At 41.6% G+C, this 13,603-nt stretch overlaps 1 protein-coding gene across 2 annotated transcripts in view; it reads right to left on the reverse strand.

The window, feature by feature from the left end:
- The window catches only part of macf1a (microtubule actin crosslinking factor 1a), a 252,345-nt gene that overhangs the window by 86,299 nt on the left and 152,443 nt on the right, over nucleotides 1-13,603 (reverse strand). For both annotated transcript variants that reach the window (XM_088329356.1, XM_088329357.1), the window contains 10 exons: nucleotides 13,510-13,572; nucleotides 13,180-13,418; nucleotides 12,419-12,548; nucleotides 11,340-11,539; nucleotides 9,295-9,787; nucleotides 7,052-7,650; nucleotides 5,707-5,895; nucleotides 5,394-5,600; nucleotides 2,077-2,394; nucleotides 1,122-1,304 (listed from right to left, as the gene is read on the reverse strand). In XM_088329356.1, coding sequence (XP_088185482.1) covers nucleotides 1,122-1,304; nucleotides 2,077-2,394; nucleotides 5,394-5,600; nucleotides 5,707-5,895; nucleotides 7,052-7,650; nucleotides 9,295-9,787; nucleotides 11,340-11,539; nucleotides 12,419-12,548; nucleotides 13,180-13,418; nucleotides 13,510-13,572 — 2,621 coding nt within the window. The remainder of the gene's footprint in view (nucleotides 1-1,121; nucleotides 1,305-2,076; nucleotides 2,395-5,393; nucleotides 5,601-5,706; nucleotides 5,896-7,051; nucleotides 7,651-9,294; nucleotides 9,788-11,339; nucleotides 11,540-12,418; nucleotides 12,549-13,179; nucleotides 13,419-13,509; nucleotides 13,573-13,603) is intronic.

The following is a 13,603-nucleotide window of genomic DNA, read 5'->3' on the forward strand; positions in this document are numbered from 1 at the left end:
CCGCGTTAACAAACGCATTTTGTAAAATACGATCGCGCTTTATTGTTTAAATAAACGCGTTATATAGACTAGGATCTCCCAATGATTATAATTAGCTAGCTTTATTGTTTTAATAAGCGTTTTATATAGAATACGATCAGGGGGGGGGGGGATTTGCATAGCAGTCGGCACAACACGTCAACATCCCCTCTCAATGAAAGTGCTGCGCTAAAATCTTAAAGGCGTACTACTACTGCTGCTGTGGATTATGGCCCAATGATCAAGTCGTCAAAATGACGGACGCCTTTAAATGTTTTCGCTACCTCAAAAAAAAAAACCGTCAATGACAGATTGCAGTGCAGACACAGAAATATAAAAGATGTAAATGTTTATACAGTTTTATTTAACTTAGGCCTAGATGTTGTAACAAAAGGCAGAGTTTAATTTGTTATCATAAATCACCCCTCCTTATAAATAAAATATGTAATTTCGGGCCCCCTCGGGCCGGGCCAGCAAATCCAGTTAATTAGTCGGGCCGGGTCCGGGTCGGGTTTAATACCCCCCGGGCCTGCGTCGGGTTCGGGTGCTTTTTTTGGGCCCGATCTTACCTCTACTAAGAACCCAATTGTAAATATATATGTTTTGCCTTTTATCCATATCTCTTTTTCTCTCTTTTAAGTCATGAAGTGCCATGTCTAATCTCGTTGCACACAATGTTTAACAATGTTGATATCAATGACAATAAAGACGATTCCATTCAGTTTTCCTAAGCCCTCTCCAAACACACAAATACACAGGATATGACATCACAGCAGTAAAATGTGCTCTTTAGAGACTGAGCGGCGACCGAAAGGGCAATCTACGAAAAGAAAGTCGTAAAAAAAGCAAAGTACGGCGCCTGAGAAGCGCATTCCTGTGGTCGGATATACAAGGTTACAGGATGGTCATGCTCGAAATTTGAACAGCCAATAATAATAATGGAGAGACTGCATGAGGAATGTCAAATGACCATTTTTGTTTGCAGGTTTGACTAAATCTGGGCAAATTCAATAACTTTTTAATGACTTTCAAAGCCAAATTTTCAATTTCTCTGATACAATTAAAAGAGGCAGGTAAAAAAGATAGAATTGAGTGGGCCTGACCTTAAAGTCATGGAGCTGCTGCTTAATGACGTCTACTTCGGAGCCCACTACCGCCTGCGAGCTCAGAGCCTCCTCGGCGGCCCCCAGCAGGCCTTGAAGCTCGCCTACCAGACGGTAGAAGTCGCCTACCCTGTCGGAGGCGTCCTGGATCTGCTGGAGGCGTGCCTGGCCTCGCTCGCTTAACTGTGAAACACAAACGCAGGTTATAATCTTGATTTCTACAAATCCTTCTCTCGTATACGGTCCGACTTGTTCACATTGTTGCTTGTGTAGCACATATTTAAATATTTAATATTCTATATCAATCTTTTTCTAATTCATAAACATGTGTATATATATATATATATATATATATATATATATATATATTATATATTTGTGTGTGTGTGTGTGTGTGTGTGTGTACGTGCATATGAATATATTTTCGGCCATTGTGGGGTTTAACATCCGCGAAATCGACAGCAACAGAAAAGTCACCCTGCTTTTGTCCATTTTTTCTTCTGTTACATCGTGATTAGAAGCTCGTTCCTGTGCGTTTTATCTCTGCTTCCTGACACTAAAGACTCACTACAAATGCACCTGTCGATCTTATTTTTCAAGTGGCCGACGGTTTAATCGTCAATAGTTTCAAAAGTGGCTGCACTCGTCAGGCTACAGCTAACTCGATTAATGCGGTAATAATTCTGGGAAGTCTTGTGGCGGCAGCTGAAGCGCTGCATTGTGGTATCTGTAGTTTGAGAGTTATTGGTGTTTCACAAAGCCGTGCCATTAGAGAAGATGTACAGAATATAAAATTGTTTCACGGGCCGGATATAAATGTATGCAGGCCCGGATGCGGGTTTGACATCTATGCTTTAACCCTTATAGAACATTTTCAGGGAATAAACATTAATGGATTATGAGTTGATTGTATACATTTAAAATACTTTATATTTCCCCTTAATTTCTTTCTCACCTTCCCAGCCTGTCGACCGAGCGCTTCCGTTTCTCGCCGGAGAGCCAGAAGGTCGGGCGACGAGCCTTCACGGCGAAGCATGGCCGTGCACTCAGAGGCGTGCGTCTCCAGCTCGCTGCGAAGGGCACCCAACCGGGACAAAAAGCCGGCCGAGGCGTCTGCCTGCGAGGCCAGCGAGTCGGCGTCCCGTCCCACGGGGCTCGAAGAGTCCAGCTCGTCATCCAGGTCGGCCAGGCGCGAGAAGATATCGCGCACGTGGGACTGAACCTCGCCCACACCGTGCAGGCGGGTCTCCAACGTGGAGCAGCACTGTTCCAGCTGCAGAGATAAAAAATAAATGAGAATTTTATGCTACATCAGGCATGGTAAACCCTGTTTAATTCAAGTGGGCCAGATCAGTTAAAAAAAAAATGTCAAGCCTAAATACTTAGCTTTGTTTGTTAGTAGTATGCTTTATCATTCAAACTACATTTGCAGCCTACCAAGAATTATATTCACAGATGATAAAGGATCTTCAGGTTTCAATGACCTTTTTCATGGCCAAATTTAAGCACTTTCTTAGGACTTTTATTGCCAACTTTCCAGTTTCTCCAGTAACATGAAAAGAAGTAATCCGGTATGAATCATGTATTTTGCAGATCCTCAAATCTATCTGTTATTTACGCATGCCGTTTTTAATCTTTCGTGTGCATTTATCAAGAATAAATAGTCAATAAATGAGTGCATCTGAACAATACAGTTGTGAAAAGTTTCGAGACACATCTCTCCCCATATAGGTGTTAGGTAAAATCGGATATTTTGCTTAGATTTTTATTTGCATTCCATTACAATTTACCACTGTGAAACGCCATCTTTTTTTTTTTTTTGCATGGCCCCAAGTAAATGTCCATTATACGTAATCCTTGCACTAATACTGAGTCCATAGTGCCCTGTTTAGGTGCAGCATACACCTTTCCTCTTGGGTGTAACCCGTAGGGGAAGACGATGCTTTATATGTCAAAGCCATACAAACTAATATGCGCTGCCGTTAAACATTCAATGGCAAAGCGAAGCCACCAAAGAGCAGCGTTGGTGTTGTTTTTAAGCAGACCTTTTGAGAAACAGGGCTAAAATTTCAAGCATTTGCAAGCACTTCCCCAAAAATTAAATCTATGAAAAGACAACATTAAAATTCAAGCATTTTCAAGCATTTGTACGAACTGGGAGTACAAAATACGTTTTAGCAGTGAATGGACAATAACATCAGATACAACCATCAGGCTGGGCCTACTGTAGCTGAGAAAATACTGCACATTATAGTCTTTAACATGAAACCAAATAAATCTTATTTTTAATTACATGAAGGTGAGAAGGAACATTTGGTTTGTATACATTAAAAACAAATTATAATGTTTAAAAGAACTAAACCAGAGACATGGTTGTTTTTTTGAAAAAAAAATAAAAAATAAATAAAAACTGAAATTGATAGCAGACCGAATCCAGCCCGGGGACCGCATGTTTGCCATGTCTGTACCACAATAATGCATCGTGGAGGAAAATCAACACAGAAATCAAAATAATGCCCACTGTATGAAAAAACACTTAATACAAACGATTTTTGCACGTGTTTTTGCCTGTGCAAGTGTGCTTAATAAAGCGCCCGTTGAAATGTAAATATAGCATATCAACTGCTACCAAACACTGGTTTACATTCCACACACTGTAAAGTACACAATGACCATATATGTCCACAGGGAGTCAAAAAGCCAAACGGCTTCAGTAGCTGTTTTTCATCATTGTGATTTACGCGCACACTTGGAGTAAACTGCTAAGCTCAGCTATGCAGGATCACTCATTCGAATGAGATACTGTATTTTCTGCACTATAAGGTCCACCAGATTATAAGGCGTACCCCCCAAAAATATTCTTTTGTCATATCCATCCATCCATTTTCTCCCTCTTATCCGGGTTGCGTTGCGTCCCAGACCTCTTTTGACATATATTTTTATACATAAGGCCCACTAGATTATAAGGCACATGGAATTAAAATAGCAGTAAGAGCTGGCGTATTTATTCATGTAAAATAGTTGCATCGGTCCAAAAATGACTTCAATTGCAAAACATTGCATTCAACAGGAATTGAATTCAGGTCACGGCGGTGAGAGCGATAAAACCTATTCACTAGACCACTAGTGATGCAGATGACGTACGAAAAGGCACAGGATTTTATTTCGTTATTCACTCATTAGGACAAATGGAGTAAAGATAACGCTGTCCTAAAAGACATTAATAAAGGCAAAAAAGCACGACCTGATAAAAAACTCTTTGGAGTATCCGATAACAAACCAGAATTTGCGTTTATTTCTATTTTTTAGAATGACTAACCGTTTTCTCCGTTCTCCAACATTCGTTCCTTGCACCCCGAGTAAAAATAGTGTGATAATGAGGTAAAATCGAATGCTCCTTTCGTACGTCATCCGTACCACTGTTGGTAAAGTGATGGCGCTCGCACCGCCACAACCTGGGTTCAATTCCTGTCCCGTACAGTTTTTAGTGATTTTAGTCAGCTAATAGGATTGTTGAATCATTGCATAAATGTAGTAGTAAACTGTATAACCTTGTGTAGTAATGTACATGTAAAAATACTGTATGCATTTCCAATCGTATCCGCCGTATTTTACGGTATATAAGGCTATAGCCTTACAGTCAAGCTAATACAATGCTATGTTTATATTTCAAGAAATAAAAAGCAGTGATCATATAATTGCCTGTCGTGGATGATCACCCTAAGGAATTTTCAATTTATAGTCACACCAAATATGCAACAACGGGTATATTTGTCCGAACCATTGATGCACATTTGTATGATAGTTTTTCTTACAAGTTAATTTATTTTTTTGAATGAATTAATCATTTTTATGCCACTAGAAGGCACTGAATAATACTCATAGTCCCCTAAAGAGTAATGGGATATTTCCAGGGAAAGGTCAACTATTTCTCCAAAATCCAAAGGTTCTTTTGAAGTTATTGTAACAATTTGACTTTGTTCCTTTGTTATATTTGTGAAAAATAATTCCTTAAAGATCAAGCTGATGACTTTAATACAAAAAATAAATATTAGACATTTGTTAAAGCACTTATTTTTCTTGGGTTTCATTTCTGTAAAATAGGTTTTGAATTATTGAAATATTCACTTTCTTTTTGAACCGAGTTAGAGTAGGTTGAACAAAGATTGTGAACCTGTTTGACATTCTGTACATGTCAAAAGATCGTTCTCTTAACTGTACTAATTTTGATCCCGATAAGAAACAGAGTGACACCTCATATGGTTTTCCCACCTTATTTATGACGTCGTCAAACTCTCTTCGGGTGTGACTAGCCTGCTCCTGCAGCCTCTGCGCACCCTCAGTACTGCCTTCCGGGTCCTGGGGGGCGTCCTGCACCAGCCCCAGAGCCAGGTCCTTCAGGTAAACCACCTCAGGCTGCAGACATGCTAGGTTCTCCTGCTGGCTCCTCAGCCTTTCCAAGCTCTTAGCACTACACGCCTGAAATAATAAAATCAAGAGGTTAATCAAAGAGTTGAAGAAGCAGTTAAGTTTTTTTTTTTCTTTTTTCGCAGTTCAATTTTTACAACGGGCCTGCATAGAGCACCTGTGGTCCAAGCGCCTCCTGGACTTCAATCTGGTGCTTGGCTGCCTCCAGGCGCCTCTCCACTGCTTGTCGACCTTCCTCGAACTCCTTCAGACGGCCCGAGAGATCCTCCAGCTGAGACGTACGGCCGAGGAGACGTTCGCCCAAGACTCCCAGACGCCGGTTCAGCTGTGCCTTTTCATCTCGGACCTAAAGAAGTTAGCGGTTGGGAGTATTTAGTATGCAAAATTAACTGGTCCTGAAAAATTACAATATGAATGGTAAAAATCCCCAAATCTACTGTGTAATTAATCACTAGTCCACTAGGGATCTAGATGACAGGAAAAGGCATTAGATTGCATCTTTTTTGGCTGAACTATTTCCTATAATGCTCCAGTACAATGTTGTACAATGCAGCACCGTGAAGGAAGTGTGATTGGATTAAATGTTATGCCTTTTTATTTGTGATCTATAATCCTAGTAGCCTAGTGGTTAGGAGTCAGCCATAGCCATTGCGATCCGGGTTGGAATCCCGCTGAATCCAATGCTGAGCATAAACATCAGTGCTATTTGTCAACTGATCAATCATTGCTTAATTGTGATAATATACCACCTTAACACATCAGTGTAACGCGCACCCAAACTTTTTGGGGGGGTAAAAAGAATGCGCGTAATCAGGACTAAATACAATATGTAGAACTCGTGCCTTAGCCGCTAAGCCAACAGGATTTCAGGTGACCCCCATCCACCCATCTCAAAGCTAACCTGCTGCCGTCAGGGAAAAGTCTGCATAACATCAGAGCCAGAACCAGCAGGCTCAAGGACAGTTTCTTCCATTAGGCTGTGAAAACTCCCTTCATAACCTACCCCTCCTACCCTTCTTCTTTGTGCCAAATCAATTAAAAACTGATCTCTATAGATTCCAGCTAAATTTGGCATATTTTTAAAAATTATATAGCTTATATATTTGGACATGCATACTTTTACTTATTTTTAACTTGCTGCTATTTTTCATTTGTATTGTGTCTTATTTTTTAAACATTTGCACACGGGAAAGAGGAATTGTTTGTGCTGTATGTTGTGCATTCAGCATATTTGATATTTTTGAAGGTCAAACAAAAAAAAAGAAACAATTTTTTTTTTCGGTTGCCAATCACTGCTTTATATGCATGGATATTTGAATTTTACATGAAGTGAATAGATTTCCTTTTGCACTGCCTAATTGGATTTTACATGTTACAGTGAAAACTTTTTAAATCTATTCAGTTGTGTGCATTGTACGAAATTGTAAAATGACCTCTAAAACTTAATTAACTCAATACAAAGGTATTATCATCCTAGTATGAGGTCGTACGACAGGAAGTACCTCGTCCTCGCCAACACAGCACTGCTCCAGCAGCTGATCAGCAGCCACATTGAAGGCCTCTAGCTGGGGTTGCCTTCTTTCCAGATCTAAAGCGAGCCCCCTGGCTTTCTGCAGAGCCTCCTCTAGACCTGCCGAGTCAAGGGATGGAAGAATTTCGCAGTCTTTCCCCTCACATTCCTCCAACCAAGGTTCAAGATCCGCCTTTTGCCGCTCGTAGCTTTCCGCCTTGCTCAGCGTGCTTTTCAGTCGGTTCTCACGCTCAGACAACCTCCCGTTGACATCCTCCCAGTCCTGCTGCAAGCGGGTCAGACGGGACTGAAGAGTGGCACGTTCATCCCCGCCGGCGGGCAGGGCTGCTAGCAAAGAAGCACCCTCAGCCTGGATCAGTTCATAAGAGCCCCGTTGAGCCGCAACAGAGCGCTGGAGCTCGGCGGCGGTGGACAGGAGCGAGCGGGCAGCCTCGGGCCTGCAGGGAAGTGCATCTAGTGACGGGTCACGCAGCGCCACCTGCTGGTCCAGCCAAGACCGCAGATCGTCAAACATCTGCTGGAACTGCTGCGTGGAGGAGAGCGCGGCCTGCAGCTGGGACAGGCCGTCCGCTGGAGAAAAGATGAAAAAGGTTTACACATTTGAAACAAAGTACCATATGTTTCAGACCAGGGGTCTCCAAAGTGGACACCTAAGGTGCCCGTCTACCTGTTCTGAGAAATGCATCATTGTGATTTTCTAGTAAAATGATTTTTTTGGGTGGTTGACTGAGTCTATTTAACCCAACTTCCCAAGGGTGGACAAGCTGTTGTGAGTCGCGGTCGAATTGGTTTAAAAAAGAGACCCAGCTAATTTCTGAACTAATACACATCCATGTCATATTTCTTTTTTATATCCGTTTCCAAATAGATTACTTTAATGAAAATGGTTTTAAAATGCTCAGAGTTAAAGCAAAATAATATAGTTGGCCCCTGTTTTATGCACTCATATTGATATTTTGTTTTGTATAATTACTGTAGTAGTTAACTGTACCCGGCAGAGTAAAAAGCCCACAGTAAACCACACCACCTACATTGCATATTACCGAACCTTATTGCAATATGTATTCTGTGTAGCACTATTTAGTTATTCTATATAACACACTACAGTGGGCATTTGCATGTCACACTGGGTATTTGTATGTGGTATTCTTTTTGCTTTATTATTGTATTGTTCTCAGCTCAGGGATGCTGCTGGAAATGTGTATTTCCCTTTGGGGATGAATAAAGTATCTACCTATCTATCTAGTTTGTAGTTTTTCCATAATAATATTTTAGTATTCTTTCTGTAGTATTCCCAGAGTTGTATTATGTAGTATTTCTATTATTTTTATAGTAGATTTTTTTGAGATATCATTGTAGCAGTATTACTGTAGTTGTAGTTCTGTCACAGTATTTTGTACCATTACTGTGGTAGTATTTCTGCAGTAGTATTTATGAAGTGTTTTTGTATTTTAGTACTAATATAGTAGTATCTTTTTGACATTTCTGTAGTATTTTTTTCTTTTCAAAATTGAAGCTAAATCCAATATTAGGTCCCTGTTTTTAAGCACGTACTTTGGTATTTACTTCTGTAATTATGTAGTATTTCTGACATAATATTTTGTAGATAGGCAAAGCTGGCACCAAAAAAATAAACCAAGTTATACTGCTATATTTTAAAAAAATTAAAGAAAAGACCCAAACTAAGCATTTCTAGTTTTTTCAAGGTTATGAATATGCGCTGCCATGCGTTTACTTGTAACTTTTAGGACGATCAAATTACTTCAAACAATGCCTTGCTCTTCATTTGGTTAGGAACGACCAAATCACTTCCCACGATGCCTTTCTCTCTATTCAGTCAAGAATCGCGTGCGCTTCGTAAAGACTTTACAAGTCGGTGATACAATACGGACTGGTTAAATGTCTGACAATATTCTCCCGGCCAAATAATAACATCAACACTATGGGAGTGACTAAAAATGTATGATTCTGAGACACCTAATGCCTTTCCATGAGTCGTGAGTATCGTAGGATATGACATGCTACATGCAGCGATTCACGTTGTTATGGGATTATAATTTGTGATATAATTTAACTTATTGATCAAAGTTGGGTTCTTTTGTTACGGTTTTGTGCAACCCCAGCCCTGACTGTGCCTGATATATGGAAAAATATTTTACAAGGGGGTGCGTCATGCAATGCGGAAAAAAATTGCAAAACATTTTTTAATTGCACCTGCACGTTCTTCCAATCTCCTGAGCGGTGCGCTGACGCTCTCCAGCCTCTTATTCAGCTCGTCTTTCAGATAGGGTTCGACTACAATAGCACTCAACTCCTGGCACAAATGCTCTGCTTCAGCCAGCTCGCCGCGCCGCCTCTCCAGTTCCGAACGAATCTCGCCCGTCTCCTGCAGGCGATGCCTGAGCGCCTCAGGCCGGGCGCTCAACTCCGCCTGGCCGTCAAGCCGCTCTGCAAGCCCAGCCGCGCTCGCAGAGAGTTCGTGGAGCAGCGCCTGGAAGCGTTTGCTGGTGCCTTGCGCTCGGTCAATGCGCTCCGAACGTTGGTCGAGTTTGCCAGTCAGGTCGCTCCACTGCTGTGAGACAGAGTCCAGCTCAGCCTGGACCTCTTCCAGTTCCTTGGGGTCCTGCATCTGCGAGAGGATTCCCTCGGCCGACTGTGTGAGTTGCTCGAACTGCGGTCGCCTGGTTTCGAACTCTCGGAGCATGAACTAGAAACGAGTTATGAGATGTCAATTTTTCTCAAAATGTGGGTTCCATCTAATGATATATGAAACATCTTTGCTTGTAAATCATCCCCAAATCCCACAATGCACGTCTTAGCATTTATTTTACAGAATTATTTTCTTAAAACCAACTCCCAATTGACCTATGACTAAGCCTGCCCTCAAACATGATGAACCAATCACTGTGCGTGTACCCAACCCAATAAACTCAAACATTCTTTGATGGCATGTCCACTGAAATGCATTGCAGTTTGTCATTTTATTTGCTGGCTTTCTCTTTACTTACATTTTAAACTCTAAAATGGTCAAACTGTGTGCATTGGGTACATGCAAATCTGATAAAAGCTATCCTAAGAGGCTAGACCATGGGTATTTTTTACCCTCTTCCAAGCCACATCTAAATCATATCTTTGGATAGAGGTACCGGTTATAATTGTCCCAAAGACCAACTCGACGTTGATAAAGTAATAAGGATGTCCAAATCTGTTCTAAGGTAAGTCAACATAGTATTTGAGGCAACCTCTTGTCACCTTGGGGGGGAGATATGTATATATATATATATATATATATATATATATATATATATATATATATATATACATATAAAGTTATGTATAAAACGTTGGCCTGGAGAGAGATGGGCGCCACCAGGCTGTACTTGCCCAAGACATTGCACAGGAAATGGTGCCCCTATGACCCGTGTGGTTAAGGGATCCAACACACCTACCTAGCCATAACGTTAACATATCTAAGGTCAGGTTGAGGTTAGGCAGCGTTAGCTCTTGGCTGCGTGCAACATCACGTCACTTTGTTAACTAGGAGTTCAGTCGCCAGTTATGTGCTAGTTTCTACATGAGTAAAAAAAAATCTAGCTAGTCTAACACAGAGCTTTAAGTTAGGCTTAGATTAATAAAGGCTAATAGCAATAACAAAGCCCATTTTACAAGTCATGGGAAGTTTATTAGTTGTAGGTAATTTAAAATTCCTCTTTTCGTTACACTAGTCTTGCCATTGCGCTCCTCACAGATTATTGAATAGCTGTCCAAGCGAGTAAAGGGGGGCGGCGCTCGGTAATAGGTTAATTGGGTCCCAATGCAATGCATTTTCTTTTCAAACTACAACACAGAAAAACCCAAAGAGTCTAATTTATGAGTGATTACCTGGGGAAAGGTTCCATAGACAATGATTCATAATATTTTAAACAACTGACAAATCGAGCGTTTTAAGGGGTTCTATTTCCTCATTTCCGACTTACAGAGGTGCTGCTTCAACGCACTGAATGTTGCAGTCATAGATGTGCATTTCGAGAAATGCATACAAAATTAGACATTTGTGACACCTGTGGGCCAGGAAATGTGTATAAATTCCAATCTCACCACAAGTTCGTTTCCTACAGAATTGTTTCACGCAAATTCAAGAATTCCGAGTGACAAGTTGCTCTGGCAGTCGTACAGGACGCATAGAACTGTGGTTACGTTCTTAACTTTCATTATATTTTTTTTTAGTTCTGCCTGTGTGTCACCACGGCAACACATACCTGTACTTGCTGCTTCTGTGTGTTGAGCATGTTGGGGTCAATGCTGAGCGGTCCCAGCACGCTCATCATCAACTCCTTCTCGCGCAGCCACGGAGCGAGTTGGGCTGCTGCCGCAGTGAAACTGCCCAGCCGGTCGGCGCACGCCTCCAACTCAGCTTGGCGCTCTGACGCCGCCTGATTGGCCGACAGCCACCGGGAGTCTGACGGGGATGCGGACAATAAAAAGGATGTGTTACTAACTTATTATAATTAAAAAAATAATACATTTTATCTCGAAACGCCTTTCAGAACTCTTGAGGTCACTATAATTAAATCTTATCACTGTTTTATATTCTATGACGAAAGTACAAAAAAAAATAAAGTACAGTACAAGAGGAGGGACCATGTTAGCCAGTTTATGATGGAAAGGCAAGTCTGAAAAGGTGGGTTTTTGAGTCTGGATTGGAAGATAGACAGTAGGGCTGCACGATTCACCGAAATCTAATCGATATCGTGATGTGACGTAGTGCGATAGTGTTACCGCAAAACACTGCAATTTTATAGTTCCAGTTTGTTATTTAAGTGATGGAGTGTTTGGCTAACAAGAATTCTCACATTCCAGGGCGTAACTCCGGTCAATCAGAAGCAGGTTTTAATGGCACCAGCCATTAAAGGCATGTATGCACGACTTTGATAGGCTGGTGTAAGTGCTCAGTCAAGCTGCCGGGCGCACAACTGGCCACCAAAACAAGCACGACAGCTTGTCACATTAGCGGCTTGTTACATTGAAAAGGAATTGATCAATGAAATCGGACTCTGAGCACTGTGCCATACCATCCCGCACCCTGAGCGGGATGATATGGAAATGTAAGGAGGTCGGAAAGGTAGGGAGGGGAATGTTACAGATGGCCTTAAAGGTGTCTGGAAAGATTTTGTATTTGATTATTTGGGTGATCAGGATCGGGTGAGATTGTTGTAGGACAGAAGTGACATGGTGTGGAGTTTTCAGGAAAAGGAGTTTGTTGTTATAAAGAGTGTGCAATGGAAATGAAGAAAAAAAATCAAGCACCACCCTTTAAATTTCATGTATTTGAGCTTACCGATCTCTTGCAGCTGCTGCCTCCACGCATCGGCCTCTGGGGAGTCAGGATTGTCGGCAATGAGCTTCCTCAAGGTTCCCTTCAGCTCCTCCACCCTGGAGGAGTTCTCAGCTAATTCCGCAAGTAGTGCCTGGCCATCATGAAAATTTGTGTTATTATTGGTTTGACTTAGTTTAAAAAGTGTTGCTGATTTCTTTTTGCAATAAATGCTATGGTACACAGTCACTGCATTTTAAGTATTTTCACCAATCACAAGAAGATATGTCTTTGTGTTTTACAAAGACATATTTAACTGTGGTATGTGTTGTTTGAAATGTCCTTAAAAAGTTACAGAGTTAATATTCTGTCAATTAAGTATGTGTTAACAATGCCCAACTGAGTCCAAAGAGCCATTATGGTTTATTTTCCATAGTGCATATCAACTTGTATCTTACTTTTATGAGAGCTATTCAGGGCTGAACACATTAGGTTCAGGGAATAGGAGCTGGAGGGAATGCAGGAAAGTGAGACCATGCTCATCCTTGCGGGTGTCTTTTATTTCTATTTGTTATTGTAGCATGAAAATGATAAGAGAAAAGTCCTGCTTCCAGTAGAGTTTAATCACCGATCCAAACTCCAAAAAAAGAAGAGTTTATTGAGCGCATCCAAGAAATGCATGTACTTGCACGCGCATCACGAATAAGGCGACTGAGGCTGTGTTCAAGACATAGCGGCAGAGAGTAACAAAGTTCCAAATTCCACACAGCTCCTTTAATAGTGACCTTATTTTCCTGGGCCTGAGCGCGGACCACCTCCGGCTTGGATGGTGAAGCGGCGTGCGCCTGCGCAAGGTTTTTCTCTTTGTCCTTCAGCCAGCTCTGCAGCTCCTCAGCGCCACGCCTGGCCTGCTGTCTTTGCTCCAATGAAGTCCGAGCACTGCTCAGGCGCTCCGATAGGTCCACGCCCAGCGCCTCGTGTCGGGAGTTGACGTCGGCCACAGCCACTTGGATCTCAGTCAAGTCTGCAGGGCAAAAGTGGGTAAACGGAATGTGTTTGAGGAGCAAATACTGTGTACAATAAAGGGGATGAAGAAAGATGCGTGCTGTTTGAACCTTTGCAAGTATGAATCCCGTTTATGCTCCCAGGACCTGTGGAGCCGTTGATTTGGGGAGGACCTGTAAAAAACAAAAAGAAACAGTGGTTCAA

Source organism: Urocampus carinirostris, chromosome 2, assembly GCF_059441175.1.
Source record: "Urocampus carinirostris isolate Australia breed hairy pipefish chromosome 2, RoL_Ucar_1.0, whole genome shotgun sequence".
NCBI lineage: Eukaryota > Metazoa > Chordata > Actinopteri > Syngnathiformes > Syngnathidae > Urocampus > Urocampus carinirostris.